General features: G+C 39.3%; 1 protein-coding gene across 42 annotated transcripts in view; it reads left to right on the plus strand.

Moving 5' to 3' along the window:
• TCF7L2 (transcription factor 7 like 2) overlaps window positions 1-24,402 on the plus strand; it is a 200,126-nt gene extending 175,724 nt beyond the window's left edge. For 4 of the 42 annotated variants that reach the window (XM_081189364.1, XM_081189366.1, XM_081189373.1 and 1 more), the window contains 7 exons: window positions 1,997-2,137; window positions 4,465-4,624; window positions 6,123-6,242; window positions 13,434-13,482; window positions 14,014-14,064; window positions 15,184-15,256; window positions 22,184-24,402. In XM_081189364.1, coding sequence (XP_081045490.1) covers window positions 1,997-2,137; window positions 4,465-4,624; window positions 6,123-6,242; window positions 13,434-13,482; window positions 14,014-14,064; window positions 15,184-15,256; window positions 22,184-22,622 — 1,033 coding nt within the window. In that variant the 3' untranslated portion in view covers window positions 22,623-24,402. Of the gene's footprint in view, window positions 1-1,996; window positions 2,138-4,464; window positions 4,625-6,122; window positions 6,243-13,433; window positions 13,483-14,013; window positions 14,065-15,183; window positions 15,261-15,882; window positions 15,956-16,727; window positions 16,757-22,183 lie in introns of those variants that run through there. The other 38 variants (XM_081189402.1, XM_081189368.1, XM_081189389.1 and 35 more) reach the window with 33 other exon arrangements.
• Window positions 24,403-27,461: the final 3,059 nt, after the last annotated feature.

Genomic DNA, 27,461 nt, shown 5'->3' on the forward strand with positions numbered 1-27,461 from the left:
ACATATTTAGGGGATGTGTGGGAAGGTTACATTGTTCTAGCAGAAACCCAAGCTTTCCCACCTAAGAAATTCTTTTGGGGAACGGAGGAACAGAATGGACATTGACCATTCCCATCTTCTCTGTGCCCCCTATATTATATCACTCTGCATTACCCTTCTCATCCAAGGAAAACAATCAGCTAAGGGCTAGAAAACCAGTTGTATGCATATCCCAATTTGGGTGAAAACAGTTTCCGTAATTAGAATGCGATAACAGCCTACCAATTTGAAGGCTAGGGTTGGTAATATTGAGGAGTGGCAAGTCTCTTTTCTTTCCCATTCTCATTGCTTCACCCCCTTCTAACCCCTTCCCTTCTCATTTGATGCTACACCTGTCCCAAGGGCCAAATCCAACATGAATAAGGGAAGGAAGTGAGTTGGTGATGAGTATATCCATGCCAGGAATGAAAGGCTTTGACATGTTTAAGGCATCCATGCCCTGGGGTCATCAGGAGAGGCAAAGTGACACTACACTCTGTAGCCAGTGGAAGTCAGTGGGAGCCATGTCTAGGGCAGGAGCAGGTATTATACCTCCACCTGATACCCAGATACTCCACACACTGGTCATGAGCCTGCAACGTTCATACCTAGTCCTATTTAACTAAGTGGAGGCCAATATGACACAACCCTACCAATATCTGCAAAGCTTTATTCCCTCCCAGGAACAGCTTGCGAGGTGGGATGGAGCCACTACACTAGCTTTCTGGCTGGTGGTTGAGACTGTTGTTCCTGGGAGCAGCAGGATTGAGGTGGTGGGGAGGTTGGTGAGGGGCAACCAGCCAGGATCTTCAGATTGGCTCTGCTGCTGCATTTGCATCAAGCAGATGTCTCCAGTGCCTTGCTCCTGCCCCTTCCAGTAAGCAATAGCGACCCACCTGTTGGGAAGCTAGCACAGGTGATCTGCTTGGCCTCACCTACTGAGCTGCTTCTGGCACTAACATATGCCATTGTTGTTGTCTGTAGCTTGGTTATGATAGATTATAATATGGCAAAGAATGACAAAAAGGTGAGAGGGACCTGTGCAATTTTGCATGTGGGTTGAGGTGAAGGACTCCTTCTCCCATCTCTCTTTGGTTCAGCACACACATACACACCCCTTCTAAAGTAGCGTTTTAGGATTGAAGGGAAATAGCTTAGTCAACTTTAATGTTGCTTCTACTTACTCTGAGTACACTTGAACACCATTCATTAATCAGTGTATTGTTTTGCCACTAGAAAGCATATTTATTGATTCTTGTTTAGTGAAAGATGGCTATAGGAACATAGGTACAACACCAGTACACGATTCAATATTTATTTGACTGTACATTTGGATCTTACCACTCACATCTCCCATTTTCCTTTCAAATGTTTCCTGTTTTCCCTCTTTAAGAAGTCCCTGCTTTTAAATCTCAAGTCAATTTCAAATTTGATTTCCTGTGCCATCGAGTTATAAGACAATGATTAAAAAACAACAAAACCCCCAATTTTTTTACGCTCCATTTTAAGAGAACATAGCTAATAAAGTAAAGAATTGCATGTAAATCGAGGTTCCACAAACACTTGCTATTTATAACAATGAAATAAAGAGCCATTTTGTAATCCTCAGCCTGATTTGAGGTTCATATTAAAAGTTCAAATTCTCAGAGGCTGTATCCCCATAATTTTATATGAGTAGGACCTGCACTTTACAATGAAGAAGGAGTGGTCAAATTTCTTTTTTTTTTTAACCATGAACTGAACTGAACTGAACTATTATTGTTGTTGTTGTTGTTATTGTTACTATTATTATTATTTTAAAAGTTGTTATTTCTGTTCATGATAGTAGAACAATTATGATGTTTAAAGTATCATTTATTGTTGCTGCCAGTTTTCATATATGCTTGTCTAGAGTTTGTTTGCTTTTTATATGCCTTTTATTATATGCGTGTATACACCCCTCCCCATTCATTCATTTTTATTCTGACGATTTACACAGCTTTCTCTCCTCTAGGTTCCCTCCACACATGGTCCCTCCACATCATAGTTTACATACGACTGGGATCCCTCATCCGGCCATAGTCACCCCAACAGTCAAACAAGAATCTTCCCAGAATGATGTCGGCTCACTCCACAGCTCGTAAGTATTTTTTTAATATTCAAATCTATTTTACAAACTTCTATTTAATGTTGCTTATTGTAGAAGGTGTGGAATATTGGAAGCTGCCTTATGACAAACAAAGTAAAGACCATTGGACCATGCAAGCTCAATATTACACATATTGGCAATAGTTTTCCAGGATTTCAGACAGGGAAGTATTGTGGATCAAGTGTACTACCTTCTACAAGCAAAGCATACACCTCTATCACTAAACAACAGCCCTTTTCCTACGGGATGGGCGTGCTGGGATTTACAAGCACCTAGACTGTGATTACAATCTCTTAACTTCATTAGCCTTTGAGTTGTTCAGGGTGAATTGAGCCTGCCCACCCCAGACCTGAGAAAATCCCAAGTCCCCTTTCCTTCATTTGGAGAGTGCCTGTATAGATATATATGAAGTCTATGGTTTTTGAACGAGTCAAGATAGTGAACAAATGTGTGTATTTGAAGCACTCGGGAATTCCTTATCTTTTTATTTATGGGTTGCTAATAGCAAAATATTTATGGGATGCGGGTGGCGCAGTGGGTTAAACCATTGAGCCTCTTGGGCTTGCCTATTGAAAGCTCAGCAGTTCGAATCCCCATGGCAGGGTGAACTCCCGTTGTTCGGTCCCAACTCCTGCCAACCTAGCAGTTCGAAAGCACGCCAGTGCAAGTAGATAAATAGTTACCATTCCGGCAGGAAGATAAACGGCGTTTCCATGCGCTGCTCTGGTTCTGCCAGAAGCAGCTTAGTCATGCTGGCCACATGACCCGGAAAAACTGTCTGCGGAAGCGGACAAACTCCGGCTCCCTTGGCCTTTAAAGCGAGATGAGCGCTGCAACCCCAGAGTCGTTTGCGACTGGACTTAATTGTCAGGGTCCCTTTACCTTTACCTAATAGCAAAGTATGCAGCTTCTGAAATAACTTCAGTTATTTGTTTCCAAAGCAATTGCCAACAATTCTGGCTAAACCCAGTCTATGTGATCCCATGTAAAGCCTGTAGTTTCTAGTAAGACTTGGAGAGAAGTATTGCCCCACAAATATTTTGCACATTCATATGCTGTTTATTAAATAGGGGCCATAATTTAGTATATGTGCTGCCAAAGCAAGCACAAATAGGGGCCGTAATTTTATTGGCCAAGATCCTTATTAACCAAATAAGCATTTTGAATGGTTAACCCGGGGCCCAATTTTTCATCCGCCCAGACATTGTGTTAAACCTCCCGCCTTCAGAGTCATCTCAGTTGGTTTTAGAAAAGCAAACACATTTCAGAGCCACATGGTGGGGATAAGCATCAGGAAGGGGCTATCGCCTTCACACACTGCTTGGCACCTGGCTGGCTACTGCTGGAAACCAGATGTACAGCATTGTTCTGATCTTGGAAGGCTCTTCTTGCATTCTCATCAGCAGGTTCACTTGCACAGGCTTTGATTTCCCATTCTCCAACAGTTTGGATACCTGTCTCTTCGTCATCCTCTACCCTAATTGCTTCATATCTCAGCACCTATTGCCAGGCAAGAGAATTAAGACCTGAGGTTTGAAGGCTGTCTACTGCCTTGGGGAGAGTGGTTATAACCCAGCAGAGTAACACCTACTTTATGCCCCAGGTCCACTCTCTGGCGTCTCCAGTAGCTGATTAGAGTGGAGAAGACCTGTCTGCTGGAGACTTTGGAAAGCTGCTGCCAATACTGGGCTAGTTAGACCAATGGTCAGGTTCACTATAAGTCAGCTTCTTCACACGTTCACTGTGTAAATTATTAGATGCCTGTGTTACTTGACGATCCACAGGGGAAGTTACAGGTGGGGAAGAGAAGAAAATTGTTGGAAGTGTTTATAAATATCCTGGGCAGCGGGGAGGATCCACTTACTGTGAGGGAAGTAAAATGGCTCCTTGCTACCTCTGCATCTTATGATAGTCCACCTCAAAGCTCATATTTGCTTCAGGGTCAGGTACTCGAAACTGATGGCTATGTATGTTTTGGAGCACAGAACCCTATGTTTGCCCATGTAGATATGGCAAAAGGTTAAAAATCTGAGTAAATAAATTTTCCTGGTGTGAAAAAAATACATGGAGTAGTGTACTGTAATGTCATGAAGCGATATTATCTATTGAAGTTTTAATAATGGATGTGCAGCAAGGGCAGCTCTCTCTCGTACATGGCTGCTGGTATGATGCTTTACAGCTAGTTTCAGGGTTTTTGAGTTTTTCTTTGCTCCCCTCAATGTGGTTTTAATGATGGAGGCAAAGATTGGGATAAGTGCACAGAAGTATTGTGACAATGTTGTACAAGCTCCTTCTGTCTGTTCTTGTCAACCATCCAGAAAACATCAGGACTCCAAAAAAGAAGAGGAGAAAAAGAAGCCACACATAAAGAAACCTCTTAATGCATTTATGTTGTATATGAAGGAAATGAGAGCAAAAGTTGTAGCAGAATGCACATTGAAAGAGAGTGCAGCCATCAATCAAATCCTTGGTCGAAGGGTAGGTAACTAGTCAGGATATGTATATGCAAGTTTGCATGTGGGATAGAATGAGAGTGTGATATTTGTCTGAAATGAAAGGGCACAATCCACAATGTTATTTTAAGTGTGATTGTGGCATTTGGCTGCCCGGTGGAACTTCCGAGCTTTCTGGTTGAATTCTTTGAAACTTCCTTGCATTCTAGTTACACAGACAAGGAAATAAAGTTACATTTTCACCAAATGCATGTGCACCTGCACAGCATAATCATATGCTACTTACTTTTGTCCAGCAGATGCATTTCTTTTTCTGTCGATATGACCCCGCTTTGATGTAGACCTTTCCTTTTCAACTCCATCCACCTCTCCATCAGTGCTTGGGCATCACCATACCTTGGTTGCTCTGCCCCTTAATTCTGAGACATGTCTTAGGAACCCCAGCTTTTTTACTTCTCTCTGTAAGCGATCTCTAAACACACCACTGTAGCCTATTAGTGAAGAACTCTGTACTCAGAAGGCTGTAGAAGCTTTTACTTGAAGCTTGATTCTCCATTCTCTGGATGTAGGAACCTTAAGTCTGGATGTTGTATGAACTGTAGGCCTCTGTTCACGAGTCCCATGTGAAGCTATAGTAATTTATGTAACTGGTAGCAGAAAAATAATAGTAAAAATAAACTTCTTACATATGAAAGGTGGAGTTGTATCTTAAAGCAGGCCTTCGCAACTTGTGGCAAAGCATAGTTCTGAAGACAGGTAGCAAATTCAAGATTTATTGACTTCCCAGCAAGCTACAGCTTGTAGGTTCTATTTTACTTGTTGTGTCACACATTGTGCGGGCCTGCCTTACAGACATTAAAAATAGGTGTTTGATTAATGTATGTCATTATTATTATTTGGAGGAGGCTGGTTTACCAGAGTGACAAATTGTGACAAGTGGGGAAGGGAGAGGCAAATTTAAAGTGTGGCCTACTTTATGGGCATTTCTTGCATGTCTTGTTCAAATGAATGCTGGTTAAAGGGGAATAGCTGTTGGCGGCTGGTCCACCAGGGTGAGTGGGGCTCTGTCCCATCAAGACCTCACCTGCCTGCCTTCTTACTTACAACCATTCCTGGTATGGCACCGCCTGTCATTTTCCTCCTCCTTAGTCTCAGTGCTGCCCCTTCACAACACAGCAAAGAGGATGTTGGCGACAAAGCTGGAATTAGTTGATTCTGCCTGTCATTGGCTCCTGCTTCTACTACTGTTGGTCTTCCAATGGGCACCATCTACCACTGGTAAAAGTACTTGAAGAATTACACTATTCCATTTTCAAAAGTGAAAGGCTCCATTGGTATAACCCAGCTTAAGCTAACCTGGATAAAACAGAGTTCTTAATAATAAATGAATGAATAGTCTGCATCAGTTGATTTGCTTTAATTGGCTGCCATTTTCCAAAGTTTGAATGTGAATGCACATTGTACACACACTGTATTACTGACATTCTGTTGTGCTTGTGGTTTTGTTTTCTTTCTCTCTGCAGTGGCATGCATTATCCAGAGAAGAACAAGCTAAATATTATGAACTAGCCAGAAAGGAACGACAGCTCCACATGCAGCTTTACCCCGGCTGGTCCGCACGGGATAACTATGTAGGTGGCTATGTAGGTGGAATTTTTTTCAGTAGTAGAGCTTGTAGACAAGTACTGCTGTAATCTGCTGAAGTACACCCACACACGGAAGACAAGCACTACCAATCCAGTAATTCTAGCGGATGTTTTGGTTTTGTCGCCAACCCATTTGGATTCAATTGGCACCCATTCAACTGAGGTGTGTCAGTAGAGCTCTGCGGGGGGGGGGGGGAATCTGGCTGTGTGTCTTCCATCAGGGCACCAGCTTTTGTGCAGTTTACAAAAAAATAAAATAAGAGCTCCCTCTCTATTATCACCCTCATATCCTTCCCTTGCCCCCCAAATTAGTGCCTTGTTGCATACCTGTGTGAGAGTATAGTGGAAAGTGGAAGAATGGCTTACCCTAGCTTCAGAGAAGGACTGGCAAAGACTTGTTGGAGGTCTTGCTCTCAAGTGGGGCTAAATAAATTATTCCACCCTCTACTTTTTTATATTATTGTACTGTTGTCTGTCATGGTCACAATTTTTTCATAAATGCTTTCAATTCATGATGTCTTTACCAAACATCTTGGTGCTAGCTATTGGTGAACTATTCCTGTGCAATTCTCATTTGCCACACTTTCTTCCATTGAGTTATTCTAACTGTGGCTGCTTGGTTTCAGAGATCAGTGTCTCGATTTAGCAGGAGAGAGATGTGCATGGAAGCTGCCTTTTGCATGCATGACAAACCCTGCCTTTGTGCTGGCAATGCAGATGCATTGTGAATGAGCACTGGACACTAAAATGTTCATTCAAACCCTGATGAAGTGGCTGGCTTCATCTTTAGATGTGAAGGGGATGCAAACCTGCATAAATCTACCAATTAATACGCATGACTGTTTGGTCACAGCTATGGCTGAATCGCAACCAAAATCCCATAGGCAGGAAATAAGCATAGCATGTACATTCAGAAGGAAGTAATAGCTCACTGATAAGTATTTCCAAGTTTGTACCTAATAGAAATTGGTAAATTCTCTAAAGCTTCCCAGACATAATTAATTAAGCACTGAAAGGCACCAATCATGTAAGGGAAAATTTAAATAGAGGCCAGATGTCAACAGTATCAAGACATTATTGCAAGATCACAAGTAATCAATTTATTTCATTTAAAAACATTGCTCTTCTGCTTTTGCCACAGATACTTTTGAGCTGTTTCGCAGAATTAGAATAATATACAAGATGACATAACAGCTGAAATACACCCACACAGCCCCAACATATTAGACCCTACCAAACAGATGTTTAAACCAAGTCTTGCAAGCACTATGGAAAAGTTAATATAAGTAGGCTTTGACTTAGCAGCTGGTTCTACAAAGGCCTATAATTGAGAAAGGTGTGCTTTATATCTGGTAGGATGACCAGATCCTGTAGCTTTAAGAGTTATATTGGAGAGGTTTCACCTTAACATGAGAAGGAACATGAAATTCCTTCTTCATACAGGTATAATAGGTACAGGATCCCTGACCTCCTTTGCCTCTGGTCATTGTATTGTTCCTGCCAATCTTACCTCTCTTATTGCAGACACTCTGATATGCATTATACTTATACAGTTTTGTTGAATCTGCTGTCTTGATTATTTCTTTAGACTGCAGTCCTATGCACACTTTCCTGGGAGTAAGCTCCATAGAACTCAGTGAGTCTTAGATCTAAGTGTGCATAGGACTAAGTGTGTGCGTGCGTTAGTTTTGTTTTGTTTTGCAAAGGCAGGAATTTGTTCTTCTGTAAATTAGGTAACCTATGTTCTTATGCAGCTGCACATATTTGCATGCATAAGCCTATAGCCCTACATGGAGAGGAGAGGCACATTAATATGCTACCAAGCAACATTTTATTAATTCCATTTATTGAGAGAAAACAAAGACAGCACCTTAGTTTAGTATTTTGACTCCTAAAGATGAAGTGTTGTTTAAAACTTATAATCAACATCTGTGGTATCAAAATCTTCACATTATCCTTCCCTAGTTCTTATTTCTTCACATGCATAAGAGAGTATCTGTATACCCTCTTTGAGGTGATTTCCCTTACAACCCAGGAGCTGTCTCTGACCATTTTTGCCACCACCAAATTCATAGCCCACATTTTGTGCCATGAACGGAGTGGAATGGAAGCTGTCAGACCACAGGGCCGATTCATTCCTGGTACTCTGCAGTCTGATTCCTCTTGGGAGTTCCTGGGGGAGTAGCGCTGGGATGTGCCGTAATGCTTGAAAGATTTCCAGGAAACATTTCCTCTGCTTTAGTGACTGTGTCACTGACAGATGGGCATGTACTGTGTCTTAAATGTTTAGGACCTTTACATTTGTCCTCAGCGTGTGAGCACTGAAAATCCCTTTCTTCTCAAGCTAAAAAGGACAGGATAAGAAAGCTGATGCGTCCCCAGCAGCTTGAGGCTCTATCCCCACCTGACCTTCAGGGGGAACCTTACTACAGTAGGAGAACTCAATAGCTTTGGATCACACAAGCACATGATCTACAAGGTTTTACTTTTTTCTGCATAACACTCAGAATTCTTGGAGTCTATCCTCTTCCACGTTCTTTCTTTGGACAACAGTCTTTCTACGGATATAGAAAGGAAATGGGGACTGCACTGTATGTAGTGACTAGATGACCCTCTGTGTCCTTTTCATCTTGTATTTATGTCTCACACACGCATGATAGTGTCTGCCATACCTAGTGAAGTTTTGGAGGCCTCTGTGCACATATCTTAATTTTTTCACAACTTGAAGCAAAATTAAATATCAGAAACTAAGTCCTTGGTTCCAACTGTGTAGTCAAAATTTAAGTATTAAATTTAGGATTCATATTTTTATTTTTATTTAAGCAGCATGTCAACCAGGATAAGAATTTTGTATACTTGCACAATATTTTTAAAAAACCTGAAGACAGATTAAAAGTTGTTATACAAAAGCATGAATTTTCGTTTTAAAAATAATCTCAGAAGTTCAATTTCAGTCCCAGAATGGATGGATTCAGTTTACAATACCCTTGCTATTCAGTCTCCATGGGACTACAAAATTTTATTTTGATGAGCAAAACACAAATGTACAGTACTAATAAACTGACAGCTGGCTCACACGTGACAATGCCCCTACCCCAAGATCACTTAGATCACACAAGGTCTCACCACCAGCTCACATCTAATCTATGCTTATATAAATTCTCTTGTTTGTGGGAGCTGGCGCATCTCTGCAGGATGCATATATATCAGAGGTCTAAGGTTTTTGAGCTTGTACCACTATGGAAATTGTAGAGGTTTCATGTGCCACATCCACATAGAAGCATCAGTTCACTGTGGCATGACATGAAGATGGCCCAGCTATAGTTACTTGTAATTTTAAATTAAAAGTTATAAGGTTAAATAAATAAATAAATAAATCAGTAAAACAACAGAGTAGAAAGATTAGCCACTCTGAGCCCAGCTTCGGCTGGGGAGGGCGGGATATAATTAAAATTTTATTATTATTATTATTACTAAAGCTACTTACAAAAATCACAAAAATACCTAGAGAGCTATGGGTTCAGAGTGGAGAGCTCACTAAAAGTACCTGTTTCATCAGTGAAAAATAAAAATTCAGTGTTAGGAAATACTAAAGAAGGACTGAAATTATCAAATAAAAGTATGATCACTCTGAATACTATGTACATTTCTGGTCCTCTCTCTCAAAGAGTATGCCAGATTGCTGAAAGAGCAACAGTCTTTGGGGATTATTAGTTTGGAAAATATAAAACTAAGGAGGATATAATAAGGATTTATAAAACCATGCATTTTTATCAAGTGAATGATGTGGGAGAAGAATAGAGCAGTGTAACCTTAGCAGTGTAAGGTTTAGAAGTCAAAAAGGAAGCACTTAAACATGCAGTGCCTTATTAACATTTATTATGGCGAGATATAATGTCTCTTAGCTTAGATTGCTTTTAATTAATCAATAATTAGTCAATGGCTATTAGCCATGTCATAGCATCTCCATCTTCAGAGGCTCTAGGTCTCTGGTGACCAAACTCTGGGGACTAGCAGTGGAACAGAGTTTCTTGGTTTTAAGCCATCTAGAAACATCCAACTGTCTGTTATTGGGGAATTCATATCAAGCGTAGGTAAATATTGGGCTGATCCAGTAAGACAATGCTTTTGAAGAATGTAAAATGTAGCAATTTTGAGAGACAGCTACATTTTTTCCATTCATTTTCAAGATACCATATAACATGATATCGTATGTTCCCATGCTGAATGGACCTGTCTGTGTAACATTTACTAATATTAGGTTATGTGTTTTATATTATAAAACTCCCTGTGCTGCTCGAGTGAGGGGCAATGCATAAATTTAATTATTCTTAACACCAGGGATGAAGAACCTGTGGCCCACCACATGCTGCTGGACTGCAGCACCCATCATCCCCGACTATGAGCCAATACAGGCTTGGGTTGACAATATGTAGGGAGCCACACATTCCCTATCCTTGCCTTAGGCACTGGAAATGTCTATATGGTGGCTCAGTAAACAAAAAGAGGTTTGCCAGTCCACCTAATTATAGCTGTTAGACATCATGTGTAGGAGCTTGTGAAGGTTGCATATACTTCAGTGAAAAGTACGCATCTCTTCCAGAATGCCGGGATTCTAATAGAAACAAAACATCTTTATACTGTTTCTCTTCCCACAACAATGCCACTTATTTAATATTATGTACTGGGTTCAGAAACTTGTTTTTGAGGAAATGTGGAAGGGCCTTCGCCAAGTTCATCTATATTAACACAGATTTTCTAGCTTGGTTTGAAAAGTCAACCAAACTATCTGAAGTGAAAAGATGCACTTGTCGGGTATTTTTGATGGATTACTTTCGAAGGGGAGAATAGTTTTTTCTAAAATACTTATTACAGTGTCAGATTAAATGATAGGAATTTACTTTTCAACAAGCTATCTTGTTATCTGATGGTAAAGGAAGTTGGTCAGGTAGAAACTTATAATTGCTTGACTTTTATGTGGGGAGGGGGAATTGAATTTCCCACCTCTTCCTCTAGAAGGATTAATTCAGTTCTACCTGTTTTGCTCCAGTCCTTTTCATGCAAAATAATAAACTCTCCATGAAAGATGTTTACTAGTTCACTATCCTTGTCACTTTTGTTGGTAAAATAAAATCTATATATTTTATACCATAAATTTAAAACTGTTTCAATAATATTGCGTAAAAAAATTTGATCCTTAGTTATGCAGTACACCATTGAAATGTCTGAGTTGTTTTGGTCCCCTCTGTGGAATTATTTATGGAACGGTCATGAAACATTAATCTTTGTGGATTTTGAGTATAGTAGTACTATATAGCTGAGATACTAGTTCCATTCTGCAAATCACCTTATAAGTGGTAGAGATTAAGTTGAGGCTTAAGTTGGGTAATTACACCGTTTTTGTAGTAGTGCCACAAAATTCCCGGCAGGTGCATTAAATCTGAACAAAACAAGCAAGCACAGACACAGCCTTCCATCAGCAAAAGTTCACCTGAACAAGACTTTATTTGTCACATCCAAATCGGCAGGGTAGCAGTTTACAACCAGAATGAGCAAGGAGGAACAAGTTCAAAGACCTTATGCCTGGAGACCTGCATGAGCTACATTTTCAAAAGGAACGTTCACATCTCCTCTTCTTACTGGTACATTCCAGGGAACATAAACATCATAGTGGACATGCTGAGTTGAAACCCAAAATGAATCGCTGAAGTGGGAACTAGACCAAGCTATTGAAGAGAAGACATCACAGATGTAGGAAAGCCTCTCGCCCACCTACCTTAGGGTTGTAGCCAAATCTTCACTAAGCCCAAAGCTTTCTCATTCCGAGAGCATGCTTTCAGTTTACCCGCTGGTGAACAGAGATCTAGTCTCTGTTACTCCCTTGTGAATTTCCATTAATATCTCCTTATTAGAAGCAGAACATGCAAGTAACCACCAGGCTAACCACACTACGCAGAGCCAATAAAGCAAGGTGAGACTGAGCAGCCTTTTAATGGTTGCTCAGCATTGCCAGTTCTGTTGTAGGGAAAGCAAATTTACTGAACATAGACACGAGCCCTATTCAGGCCTCACACTAATGAGGGATGTGAGAGGGCAGATGGGTGTGAGCATGCTAGCTTTACTTCACATACACCCACAAGGTTGCTCTCTGTGACTAATTGCAGCAGGGAGCTGGCTTCTGCTTGTGATAAAAGTGAGCTCTTCATCATGGAGGAATCCTAGCCAAGTGGGAAAAACCTCCCTGCAGACCGTTGCAGCTCAGCTTGTGAGGGGCAATGGCAACAGTGATGGAGGTCAAGCCTAGCATGTTCACCCCCATCTTCCTTCTCAGGTGTTTTATTTCCTTACTGGTATAATACCTGATTATGACTGCTGTTCTTTTCATTTCTTGGCATATTAAAAATAAGAATGATGCTTCCTTAAGGTTCATGGGGAAGTTGAGCCTTATTTCTAATGCTTACGTCTTTGTTTGTTTGTTTGTTCAAATTTAAATACCCCCCCCTTCATCATCAGATCTCAGGGTGCTTTACAAAATAAAATACAAGATAAAAACACAAGTAAATAATTAAAACAAAACTGTTGACAGGAAAAGGTTTCCTGCTGAATGCAAGTTTGCAATCCATTTTTAACTTTATTTGTTTGTGAGATTTTGTCAGACATTGTAGAGCATATTTTGGGTACAATATTTTCCCACCCATCCCCAGTCCCATTTGTTCTGACTGGATGAAGAGCAAAAGTGTGTAATGGTAGTTTATGTAACACAAACAGAGTCTTGATTGCTGGCCAGCTTTGGATTCTTTATGGGAAGTGTTGACATTAAATGCTCTGACACGATTTTATCCAATAGTAGTCTATATCAGTAGTCTTCAGCGCTTCAGATCCAAGCCCCACCTTTAACCCAAACACGCATTTGGCAACTGATTTATTTTATCATACATTTATGTGCTGCTCTTTGTACACGGTGTAAGTTATACTCTTAGGAGTTCTGAAGTGTCGCTATGACTAGAATGAAATGTTAAGTAGAAAGTGGGCAATTTGAGCTGCTGAAAAGCGTTGTGTTGCCACACACATTGAAATGTTTTCAAATATGTACAATTCTAGCAAGCTCTGCAGAACATTCCTTTCCTCTTGCCTCTTTTTGAAAGTAGGTTCTGTAACAACCCTTTCATGTATTTGTGTTTCATTCAGGGCAAAAAGAAGAAAAGGAAAAGGGACAAACAGCCAGGAGAGACCAATGGTAAGTAAAATGGAATGTTTTACGTATTCCTTAGTGGAACAATGAAGGCCATAAGTTACTAATACTGTGCATAAGAAGAAAGTTTGAAATCTCCCAACCTTCTTGCCACAGGGCCATTACTACATCCAGCTTTTTCCTGTTGGATTTTAAGTACAGTTAAATTCTTATTGCTCGCCTTTTAAAACTAGTAGCCACGTAAATGCATGAATAGCATATTATAATGGTAGTTATGTTTGTCCTTAATAACTGCAGAGCTACTCACTGTAGAGCCATAGTTTGTTAATGCCTGTGCCATTATTACCAAAGGTGTGTGTGAGAGAGAGTTTGGTATTAATCTGGGCTGTTTCTGTGTGAACTGATGCATGCCTTTACAGTGGTAAATTGCAGCCATTTTTTTTTTAAATTAAGGAGGTTTGCCATTCTTTCTAGAAAATTAGAAATACTGCATAGGCAATCTCATAGTCAATTTTGAAAAAGCCCTGATTAATTTTTTTCTTTGAAGCCTTTGTATAATTTGTTCTTTTTTTTCAGAACACAGCGAATGTTTCCTAAATCCTTGCCTTTCACTTCCTCCGATTACAGGTGCTAATGTCATTTTCAGCCATTTAAAATAGTTTGTAAATTGCTCTTTTTTTATCCTGCCATTTTAGATTTTATTAACATTTAAACACTGACATTAAAAATAAATTTATCATTCACACGTTTGTAGCGTATATATATATGTGCTATGGTTAGTTTTTTTCTATGTTTCTGATTTGTTATTCATTACAGTTGCTATTAAACAGTAATGCAGTAAAAATAACTCATTTGTACTAACTGTGCAAATTGAATATGCAGTATTTCTTTAAAGAGACTGATATAAAAAGCTTAATAATGAACCTCCTTAATCTAATGGCATTTTATGCGGCACCCACTAAGTCTTCTCATGCCTGCATGCAATATATATATCTGTATAGAGATATATATATAGACATATGCCTTTCTACTCAAACATATCCATTGCTATTCACCTGCTTTACCTGCATACCACTTGCTTCCATGCTTCTGATCATTTTATTTCTGGCTGAAACTAACATATCCATTTTGCTATCTGCTTATTCTGAGCCATTTCTTTTTTTCTTTTTTAAATTTTTTTTAAAAAATACAAATTGAATGTTTATTCCCAAAGCTGCATTATCCCCCCCCCCCAAGAAGAAAGCATGTTAGCTATTTCTATACTAAGTTCCTTGTCTTCCCCCCTACACACCTTTTTCCCCTATAAAAAGAAGTATTTCTATGTCAAAAGAGAAGTCCACCAAATAGTGTTCTTCACAAACCCGCTGCATTTCTTGGGGGCTTGTGCAGAAACAGTAGATGGGTTGTGCCTCCAATGCCTCTTGAATCAATTGCAATTCTTCCTATTATTATTATTATTATTATTATTATTATTATTATTCAGTCCTTTCCAAAGGGATACTGCAGCTTTAATTGCAACAGCTAATTTCAAAAGTTTGATAGATGTGACAATCACTATTTAAAGAAAATAAAACAATCAAAAGTTGATATTTTGCAGTTAATAATGAGGTCATTGATTTTATTTCCTTTTATTTTTATTTATTTTTCTTATTTTTATTTTTTATTTTTTTATTCTCCTTTTCTCTCTCTCTTTCTCTCTCTCTTTCTTTCTCTTTTCCTGCTCGCTTCTTTCTTGACCTCATTCAGACCTGAGCGCTCCTAAGAAATGCCGAGCGCGCTTTGGCCTTGATCAACAGAATAACTGGTGCGGCCCCTGCAGGTGTGTATAGTCTCCCCCCCAACCCCGACTTGCTATGGCTGGTTTTGCAGCTGGTTTATTTGGTACTTCCCCTCCCTCTCCTCCTGCTTTGTTGCTTTGTAGCTCTGTGTTGTGATCTAGAAGACACAAGGGAGTGGGACGCTGCCGTGAATGATCATCTCTTTCTGTTTAAAGGATTTCGCTCTCTTCTGCCGCCCCCCCCCTCATTTTTGTTTCCTCCACCCACCTGCACACTGCCGCTAGCTGGAAAATTCCCACTGTAAGACAGCATCAGCCTAGGCTTGCACACACAATCCCACCCTCCTCTCTGGAAAGTTCCATACCATATCTATATCTATATATCTATATCTATATATAGATATATATATAACATTGCTAAACATCCTTTGATACCACAGTGCAGAGTTCAGCAGAGAAGACACAGGGCTAAGTGAACAGAATGCACAGCAGGCTTAGGCATTGTAAGTGTGTGTCGCCTTGTGGAGATCCTCTTTCTTTCTTGCCCTTTGGTCTGCGAGATTGCCAAATGAACTGGGAGAAATGTTAGCTGTAGCTAAGATTTCGCATCCAACTGAGCTCTATCCACCATTGTGTTGTATTTTTTTGTGTTTACCTTGTGCTAACAGATGCAAATACTCCAAAGAAGTGTCGGGCATTGTTCGGGCTTGACCGACAGAGTTTATGGTGCAAACCGTGCAGGTATACTACCCATTAGGCCTTTGGGAACTAAAAGCATTCTGTCATCTTAGTATTAAATGTGTGGTTTATTTTTAACCCCTCCCCTCCCACTTCTCGCCTTCCTTGCTTCTACGACATTGATTGCTAATCAATTTTTGATCTTCAGAATTCTTTGCTAATTCAGTGCAAATTTCTTTTCCTTCTTGACCAATAACCTCTCTTTTGGTAGTAGAACTGGGAGTTGGTACACACATCCCCAAGATGCAGAAACTAACATTTTCTTGGTCAAACAAGTGTGTTAAGTGGACATCCGTACAAGTGTCTATGTGTATGCTCTCAGTCTCCAAAGGATATTTGCAGCACTGGTATTTTCACTGTGATGAAAGAGGATACAAATTAGAATTTCTGCTTGGATCTAAGCTAATAATATATTCTTCTGTATATTTTTGAATCAATCTTGTGTGCTTATGAAAGCTCAACTAAAATTCATATTAGGCACATTCATAAGGTGCCTGGCAAAAAAATATTTGCAGTAGTCCATTTGTCTCTGGCTTGTTAAGTTGACATTTGCTTGGCAAGTTGTTTTGGGATTTTAATCAAATTACAGGACATTGTTCTGCATTGTTCAGCTTAATGGCACCGAAGACCAAAACATTTGAAACAACCCATGTTCTACTGCAGGATAAATTCAGTATGCACTTGTTTCTTGGTGAAGGGAAGCAAACTATCTCTTGTTGCATTCTTTTTTCCCCTTAATATGGTTAAATTTGTTATTTCTCTGTTCTGATCCAAGCAGTCTTTGAATTTGGAATATTATGATGGTAGGTATCTCAGTCCAACACACACTCTTTTCTGTATGTAGTGCTCCCCCTCCTCACCTTTCCCTCTGATTCACACCCATACCATGTGCTTCATTCTGTTTTTTTAGACAATAGAGCAGTTATTCATATTATATGCATGCCAATTCTGTTAGTTTTGTGATTCCGAGCTATACACATGGATTGAAAATGTACTGTACATCTAACTGTTAGATAAAGTTCATGCATTGTCCTTTAAGGACGGCATTCCACCTGAACGCTGTAACTTCCCATCAGATGCATGCATAAGCACTGTGATTGTGTGACAGAAGCAGCAAAATAGCACAGGTCATTGTCAATGCAGATTATTGAATACCTTTTGAAAATTACACGTTCAAGAAACATTTGAGCAGCCAGATAACAACTTTAGCTTTGAAAAAATGACATAACCCATTAAGAGAGCGAAATTCCTCTTAACACTACTAAGCTTATCTGGCAATTATTCTAATACATAGAGACATAGGCGGCCATTTTTATATTTGTCAAAACTAGAATGCTGATGGAAGGTAGAAATTCTGCTCTAAGTCCCTTATCAGTAAAGGGACTATTTTTGAACTGAGATAGAGGCCAGCAATGTTGGCTCCACACGTCTGGTCACTGCAACATAAGCAAAGGCATCCCTAGCCATCTATCTTGCAGAATATACAGTAATAAATACTTTGTCAAAGGCGTCGTTTGGGGCACCTCAGGTGCTCACTGCCATATTCACCTGTGACTTGGTTTATGCACGGGTCTGAAATTCTCTTTGCCCTGGGAGGAAAATGAGATTAAAGACCATCTTTGTATGTGTCTTGGTTTGGTCGAAGTGGCCAAGGTGCCTAATTGTGCATGGGAAGGAGGTTGGGATCAAGGGAGCCCGATAGGATGTCTTATGAGGATCAGATTTGGCTCTAGATGCCTGTCTCCAGCATCTGCCTCTTTTATTACCTTTTTACTGCAGTCAGTATTTTATTGCTTTAAAACTACATTTAACTATTTTCAAGTCATATTTAAAGAGGATCTGCTACATGATCTGTAGTATTTTCAGTCAAATGATTGTTGAATTGTGTGTGGGGAGAAACAAACTCTTTTCTCTAATACAAAATAGCATTTTCAGCTTAACATAATTTCAGTTTAGTTCTAAAAGCTTTGCGGTAGGATCTTTAAAATGTCATTCTTGAAGCTACAGAGCATGCATATTAACACTGCAAAATTTTTTTTAAACAAACTGTTACAATAAACTTTAACTTGAAACTCTGTAGGTCATCACTTTCTCTCTTTCTCTCCCTCACTCTTTCTGCTTGACTCCAGTGTTTTGTTTTTCTGGGGATAGATGACACATTGCAGAGTTCAGTGAAGGAGCAAATACTGGACGTGATTGGGTGAGGGCATCCCACAAACCCAAGATAGTTTTTGATTTCTGATAGCAAACTCTACTGAGAGTAAAATGAGGACAGTTGGGACAATATTAGTATTAATTAGTACTTAATATTCCAAATATGCATTAGCCTGTGAGAATACGTAAGTATCATGGCCCACACTTCATGTGTGTATCATACCTAGGTCAGTACTGTCTAGAACATAGAGTTAAATACTTTAAAGGTCAGTTAAATTAGGTATAATGCTTTTAGATAGATATTTGGTTTTCTATAGCTGTTACCAGTGCCATCATAACTAGCTGAACAATAAAGTGCTTTTGGGTTTCAATTCCAGTATTTGCTTCATGGTATGTCATCTACACTATATTAAAGCATATATGTATGAGACATTTACCACTGGGCTCAGGGACACCTTAATTATTCAATTAATTAATCTAAACATGCTTTTGGAGCTAAAAAAAATTGCCCATAATCCACTAGGTCTAAAGTGCAAAAAGAGAGAGCGAGAGAGAGAGCTTTGCATGTTCCATGACTTATTAGTGCTGTGTTTATATTTCACAGTTCTGTGGCTGCTCCGTGTAAGGACAAAAACTTTTGTTGAGTGCTGAATTAAAAAGTTGTAAGATTATTTTTTTAAAAAATCAAGTTCCTGGACCTTATGGTCAGGAAAATCACTGCCAACATTTTGAATTCCCAAATGTTGACCAGAGAAGGAAAATACATTTATGGCTTGCATAGCACTTTGTCCCTTGCCATAACTCACAAAATAAATTGTTCAGGATAAGGAAATAGGTCTGTATTTATTAGTTGTTATAGAATTCAGCTTTCCTCAGCACTGAATTTTATTTTTTTTACATACTACCCTGGCCTTAGTACTTGTTTTCTACAAGCCTCATGCTGATGACCTACTGTTTACTCAGCTATAAATCTATACCTGATGCAACACTAAACACACACGTCCTAAGAAACATAAGTTTCTCTTGTCCTTTATATAAAACTGATTTGCCTGAACCATACGAGACTGATTCTGATTTTGAAGTGATTTCTGTAAATGAACAGCAGCAAACAGTAACAACCGAAACGCCACTTTCAGTAATGACGCCACATTTTGCCATCACATGTTCTGGGTTTTCTTGGCCCGATGCTGTAGGGAAATCCTTTAGTTGTAAAGAAGAGTGGGTGTCAGGGAGGTGGAGGAAACTGAATTCGGGCACTGATCCCAATCCTATTAGGGACAAGACTGGTAATGCAGAAATGTATAGTTCTCTTCAGCACCTCAGAACAAGAACCCATCTTGAAGCTTGTTGGCTTCTTTATGGGCTTACCATTGCAGACAATGTCTGTAATGACCAAATCCTTGAGCAAGGAGGTGCATCTGTGAAGTTGAGTTTGGTGGGAGGGATTAACATCTAGAGATCCTATCCATTGATTCATGAAGTGTATGCATGCACACACATGCTCCTCTACCCTTTGTCCTGCATGGCCTGCCAGAGCCTCCCACTGCCTCCCACCAACAGCATGGCGACTGATTCAGAAGGTCCCCATGGCACTGACAGGTAGAGCTCTGTGTGCTATTTGGAAAACGCTGATCTGTAAGGCAAGATAATAGCACCTTGCATGCCAATGTGGAACATATAATGGGATCTCCTAAATATTAGCACCACTCTGTTAATATAATCTTGCTTATTTCCCATGGGTTGGTAAAAAAAATATGCTGCTTTGAACTGTTGATATGGTAACATTGCCTCCTTTCTGCCTGAAGGGACTAATTAAAGAGTAAGACATAAAGAACATGAAATAGTTCAGGCCAGTGGACTACATCAATTTCTTGCTAATAGATTTCCAGTTTTTATTACTTGAGGTAGGAGGCTTCTAGCAAGGTTCTGTTTAGAGCCCACCAATTACTCTTTTTTATCTTTTAACTTGCCTTAATAAAGCATGGTTTGCTGTTGCTTGCCATCTTGCACTTTCTCTTTCCTTTTATTTTCTGCTCTGTGCTTTGTTGCTTTAATTCATAAGGTTTTACATGCATGGCTGTCTTAGTTTCTAGCATGTATTGATCAGCAGGCTAATGTGGTTAAAATTCTCCACTGCCCTAACAATTGACTTTGCTGTGTGAAACTTTGGGCAGAAACTTAATCTCATTTTTTGGGGGGGGGCGGGAGGGAAAAGTTCTTAATCTGTTCTGTTCCAGAAACCTTTAGGAATTGACAAGAGCAAGCTGCTTGGGTTTCCTAGGTAATCCTTTCTAAAATGTGACCCATTCTATTTATTTATTATAAAAATATTTATATACCACTAAATCCTAAAAGCATATCAAAGCAATTTACAACATTAAAATGATTTTTAAAAAACCATACCATAAAAGGTTAAAAACAATTCAAAGGGGGGAGGGGAATAAGAGCTAAATTTGGAAGCTGCCTTATACAATTTGCTCCATTTTGACCAGCATTGTTTACACTGCCTGGCAGCAGCTTCCAGACAGAGGTCTCTCCTAGTCCTACCTGGAAATACCAGGGATTGAACCTGGGACCTCATGGAATAAAGTGCAAATGTATCATTAAAGGTGCAGTGACAGAGCATCAGTGAAGTGAAATGGAGACTGTGACATGAGACTAATGCTGGGTGGAATGCCCTCTGAAGTGGACATAGTCCACTCACTTGGATTTGAAAGTGTTAACTCTCAGATTACAGATGACTGGGTAATAGTGTTACTTTACTGGACTTTTATAATTACACCAGTGGAAAATTGTGCCAGCTGACCTTTATAATTCTACATATGGGTCAGCTTGGAATCAATCACTTAAGCCCTGACACCTGATGGGAGCATTGGTCAGTTTCAACACAGGGTCAACTGGCCACATACGATTACTTGCCTCTCAGCCTCAGCTGAGAGTCTCATGCTAACAGACATGAACTTCAGTTGAGAAAGGTGCCTTGTATTACTCCAACACGAGTGCTTTGGGCAAAAAAGAAAAAGATCAAAACGTCATGTTTGCTGTGACCAGTTTTTAGAATCCGTTTGCCCTGTGGGAATCTGCTCCAGAGGACGCATTCATTGTACGCCTAATATTTTTGTTCTGCCACTAGACGTGTCTTCTGAATATTAGGCAGTAGGTGCAATGCATAGATGTCGTTCTTTATGTAAGTTGGATAAGCCAGGGTGCATAGTGGCCTGATTTAATAGCATTGAAAATTTTTGTGAAATTCTTAACCGTTTTCTGATTGTTTCTCTTTACAATGATACCTGTTGTTGCTTTGTTTGTGCACTCCACGCCTAACCGAGATTTAAGTTTTCTTTTGAAGTTCTTTTAATTTCTATAAATTAAAGTAGAAGCCAAACAATTCCTTCTCCCACCCCACCCTTTACGAAATAAAACAAAACAAATGAATGTGTGATAATCCACAACCTGCAGGTTATACAACCAGTTATTCTTGTTAATTTGGACGGTATTTCTGTTCATCTTCCTTTTCCTTCATTTCCCACTTTTATTCTTCCTGTTACTCTTTCCTCTTTTTTGTGTCTGTGTGACGTTGATTTTTTTTTTGTTTGTTCTTGTTTTCACACGGTGTGGTTCTAAACAGAAACAAGCAGGAGTGGTAGATCCTCGGCTACAGTTGGTCGCAAAGGTGGGGTTTCTTCCAAGGCAGGCAGGGAGATATTCCAGAAGCGAGACTCCAGAGTCAGTCTTTCAGAATGCTTGGTGCCAACTGAGAGGAAGTATCTGCCATATTTTGGTTTGTAGGGGAACGAGAATGTAAACAGCTAAGAATGAATTCACTTGGTGCTAAAAGAACATAAAACCGATGGCTTTTAAAATAAATAAATGGGACAAAGAGCAAATTCCGCTAGTTAGCAGAAAGACGGATTCCTTAATCGTTGTCCAGAGGTAGCCAGCACCATTATATAATTGGGTATAGCTAAACAGAGCCCGGCATAGTTGGTTGATGGCTCTTTGCTTTAGGGTTATTATTTTCCCCTCCAAATAGCATCTTTGCCCTTCATTCACAGATTACTCTCTCCCTATTTCTAGGAGAAAAAAAAAGTGCGTTCGCTACATACAAGGTGAAGGCAGCTGCGTCAGCCCACCCTCTTCAGATGGAAGCCTACTAGACTCTCCACCGTCTTCTCCCAACATGCTAGCCTCCCCCACAAGAGACTCAAAACCACAGACTGAACAAACCCAACCTCTCTCGCTCACATTGAAACCCGACCCACTCTCACACCTCTCGATGATGCCGCCCCCACCGTCCTCCGTAGCCCTGACTGAAAGCTCCACTAGCAAATCCAGCGGTCTGCCTGCTAGTAATTGTCAGAACGGGGCACTGGACCATCAGTCTGCCACTTTACCGCAGTCCGCGCCGTCCTCCTCTTCGCTAGCGCAACCCTCGACATCCTCCTTGCATTCCCATAATTCTTTGGCTGGGACACAGCCTCAGCCACTGTCACTCGTCACCAAGTCTTTAGAATAGCTTTAGCCTCTTGTAGCCGTTTTTAAATTTTATTTCATTTCTTTTTGTGTCAAGGTTTCTCCCCTCCCCCCTTCTTTTTCCGTTTATATATTTTTTAAAAATTTGTGCCATATGGCTGGCTACATTAGTTGATGTGTATCGAGTTCATTGGTCAATATTTGACCCATCCTTATTTCAATTTTTTTTCCTTTTTAAATATGTAGATGGAGAGAAAAAAAGCCTCATGATTCTGCCAAAATTTTTATCAACAGCTGTTTAAAGTCTTTGTAGCGTTTAAAATATATATATATATATAAATATATATATACATAACTGTTATGTAGTTCCAATAGCTTAGTTTCAAAGACTGATTTTAAAAATGAAAAAAGAAGCAATTTTGAAGCAGCCCTTGCCGAAGGCGTTGGTTCTTTATTATTTGTATTAAATACGAGCTTGCGAACCAATCATTTTACATCTGGTTTTTAAAACTTTTTAAGGGCACAATGAATGCAGTGCCGCTATTTTTTCCCCGTTTTTTTTTTCTTCCTTTGTGTGATATAACTTTCCTTGTGATGTTACTTGTTATTGTTTAAATGTACAGAAACAAAGGGTTAAAATGTGTTAATATACCTTGTTCCATGGTGTTGTTCTTTTTTGGGGGAGGGAACGCTACTCAACAATTAAAAAGTATCACAACGCTATTGGACCAGTAGTATTTATTGCTTTAGAGATTGCTTGTTGTATCTGTATGTTTGTCCATTTTTTAAAAGAAATGCTTTCCTTTCTTTTTTTTCCTTGAAACATTGTGTAAAGGTCTTCTTTTTCCCCCCTTAGTGTAAGCAGCATATATATAACAACTCATTTGTACAAGGTTTTTAAGTTTATATATAAATGTGTATATATATATTTTTGTTGGCTTCTTTTTTATTTTGTTTTAATTTCTTCCTTTTTTCTGTCACACAGTTGCCACCAAATGGACATTTGCAGATGGATCAATAGTGTAAAAAAAAAAAAAAGCTTTAAAAGCCATTACATGAAATAAGACTTGAAAATTTAGCACGGGACTTTTTATCAGTGCTGCTTGAAAAACAGCTGAGTTTCCCATTCAGAACTGCAGATGACTTCCCCTGCCACTTGTAGGCTGTGAGCAAAAAATTTTATGTGCCAAAATTCTCAGTGATTTTCTCCTTTCCCAACAATTTTTATGCTGTATTTTTTTTTTGTTCATCCTGTTTTGCTGTGATGTTACATAGGTAGATATGTATGTAGTTTTTAATGTCACCTATTACAGACGTGTTTGGTAGCAGATTGTCCAGAAAGCATTTTAAAATGAAGAGGTATAAACCCTAAAGGGCCAAATTCTGTATATTAGATTATTCATAAAATGAAAAATCAGACTGCCACTTTTATGTACACTTACTACATACAGGTAGGTAGCAAACTTTAAAAAAAAAACCTAGGCATGTTGATGTTGCAAATTTTTTAAAAGAAGATAAATGCTGTATAAAGCTGAAAAAAAATGTTCATCTGTTCATCCAGTGCCATTGTAGTTGACATGAAGCGATTGTAAAACTGTCTCCAGTTTTCTTCTCTGGTTTATTAAGATGCTAACTATGACATTTTTTGTGAATCCTTTGAATGTTTCCTAACAGTTGTGATGTTACTGTTCCGTTTTATTGCTCTTATTCCGATTTTTCATTTCTAATGGTTTGGAAGCCATTTTTGTAATGAATAAATGTCCATGCTGTACAGTATCTGTAGCATGCAGTTCTGGATTAATAAAAGCAACTTAGTACGTGCAGATGGACTTGCAGCTCATTTACCTAGAGGTTTTATTTAACCCCCAGCACCTCCGCCAAGAAGGCTTTTGACAGGATGTGTTTTTATCTGTTTCAGGAAAAGCAGCTTTAAAAAATGCTGAATAAACCAACATAGAGGTTGGGCAGGTTGCTAAGTATTTTGTGACTGCCTAGGCCTGAGGTTATTTTATAATGTTTCAGATCAGAGGAGCATAGGATTGACTCAAGACCATTTGGACACTGTGTTTATTCACCAAACACAGATAGGTAATATTCACTGAGAGATTGTGTCTCACCCAAAATACACAATCTGAACTAAATTTGGATACTTTAGCCTCTAGGCCAGGAGCAGCCAACTTATGTTCTCATCTTTGCCACTGGCCGTTCAACAACCTCTGGAGGGCATCCATGGTGGTTCTCTCTGCTCCAGACTAAGCATAGGGCAGGCAACCATAATCTGAAAAGGGGTAGAGCTTCTGTTGCTGTAGGAGATCTGAAGAGAACCCAGTTGCCTCTTGGCAGGTTTCAAGAAGCATCTTAGAGGGAAAGCACAACCACATCTAGGATCCCGCTTTCCACAGTTCCATGCAAACAAAAGAACAAAAAAGGGAGACGTGTAAGCTTCAGATGAACATGGAGCTTACGTATTTCTTAGATGGAGTAGAGTTCCCTTTTATTATATTACAAGGAGCAGCAGAAAGTAAGTGAGAGAAAACATGCTGAGATGCTCTTCAGTGCTTCTTGAAATGTACATAATATCCCTCAATGTTGCAAGGATATGGAAAAAATGATAATGCCATTCTACTCCTCCGTACAGCTCTTGAAAAGAAGTCTATCAGGAATCCTGTCTCTCTTTTTTTGAAATTTGGACACCCTTTTCACCCACAGTTCTTCCCCACTGCAGTAAACTCTGTTGTCAAAAACTTGGAGCAAATATCTCTCTCCCATCTTTGCAGACAAGATCATCTCTAGAATTCCGCTGCCATTCATTTGAGGATTTTAATTATTGGTACAACCATACGTCTTCCTATGTCTGTTGAATGGAATCTCCAGCTTCCCTTCTCTGCAAGGACAGAATGCATTTGAAGCACATACAGTGCTAAGAATTATTGCAGCCAGGAATTTGTAGATACTTAGTAGGCTAAATTCAGCTTACATTGTGTGCATTTCAATTCTTCTGACACATGCTTTCCCATCAACTAAAACTCATGTGGCTCCTCAGTTCTAAGAGCTCCCCAACTTTGGACACTGTTGTTTGGAGAACAGCACACATTTGAATAATGTACATATCCTTTACTTGGCAGTATGTTGTGTTTTCTTCTTAATGTTGCATTATCTGCATGACATTATTTTCTCAATAAAAAGGATTACTGTATCTTTTTTGCAACTTGTAGCCATCTGTGAACACCAATAACTCATGTAGCTGAGAGAAGATGTATTTGAGACATTAGAATTGGCATATTGTTTGAGAGCAAAAATTGTACTGAGGGAAACACTGGAACGTATTGTACTGGATATTTCTCTCTCTGAATTTCTTAGTCTTGCACCTTTTTTTTGCAGATCGACAATAGATTAAAAGGTAGAGGAATGGTGGGATGAAAAAAAAGTATTAATCTCATGTTTCTCCTCCCAATCAGAAACTATTAAAACATACAAGGAAGAATAATTTCTGTCCCATATTTCTTACTGCCCTATACTGAAAGCTCAAACAAGGATATAAAACAAAATGAAATTTAAAAAAATCACCTCTAAACTAAATCAGACAAACCTATATAAATTGGACACGCATACATACTTTTACAAATATTATTCTGTTTGTGCTATGTTGTATAGTTTGTTTCATATTATCTCATTTTACTTGGCAGGGATGCCATGCCTATTGTTGTTGCTGCTGTTGTTTTATCAATCGTTTTATACAAAAAAGTAGATTTCAGAGTGCCTTGATTAAATTTCCATAGTGGTATGCCTGACAAAAATGTAGCAGGCACAACATTTGCTATATCTCTTAAGTGGGAAAAGCTTTACTTGATAAACCTCTGCTCCACACAGTTTTTAAAAGCACAGGGCCCTGCCAGGAAATTGTGGTGGCCGTGTTTTGTTGGAGCTTTGAGACCAATAAAAGTGCAACTAGAACAAAGTTAAGTTCACATAGTGGTTATTTCTAAACATTACATGAAATTCAGCCCCTTAAGGTTGTTAGGTTGCAAAGACAGCTAAAGCCACCCTGCTATCTGCTGGTCCACAGCCCAAATCCTCTTCCAACATCCTTTAATTTTGCTTTTTCTATTTGCTTCTGAACTTTATCCCCAACCCTGCTCCCAGGTTACTCTTTTGTCAGTTTATTACCTGGGCGGCTAAGCTTTTGCAGGCAGAGGACCACACTGGCCCAAGGTCAACTCTCCAGTGACATTTTTTCTCTCCGACAGGGCACAGAAAACTTGTTTATGCTTATTCTGCACTCTTCCACTACCTTGCCTTTTGTTCCTTGCCCAGTGGAGTAATTTTATCATGTTAAGATGCAAAGGACTAGGGCTGCCCTCACCCACATCTCTAAGGCTGATTTTGCACATGCCACCTGAGTCGGGTGTTTAATCAATACACACCTTTAAATTGACTAAATGATGCCCCCAGTTAACCAGGCAGTAGATTTTTACAAATGGCAAATTATTTTTATTCCAAGTACTTCTAAAAACTGCAGAGGGCAAACCTCATCTTAAAAGAGGCATCCTGTCTTACATTGGAGGTGCTGCCTCTCCTAAGATGATACCTGATACATGCAACAATTTATCTAAGAACAACAAAAGTATGCTCCCCAATTTAAGTATACTGCGTCTGCATGTACGCATATGTAATTGCTCAGCTGAAATTCACAAGATTAGTTAAAACGCAATCAGGTTGCAGCCCTGCTTTTGAGCCACTCTCCTGATTCTGGTATGTGTGTGGTAAAAAGAGTCATTCAGTCTTAACTGCAGTAGTGTTAGGCTCTTCTGCCACTTACTGCCAATTGAAGAAGCAGATGTGTGCATTTCAACTTTCCTGGATTATTGTTTAAGCTATGAAT

The sequence above is a fragment of the Podarcis bocagei genome (genome assembly GCF_964188305.1).
Source record: "Podarcis bocagei genome assembly, chromosome: 4".
In the NCBI taxonomy this organism is placed as follows: domain Eukaryota; kingdom Metazoa; phylum Chordata; class Lepidosauria; order Squamata; family Lacertidae; genus Podarcis; species Podarcis bocagei.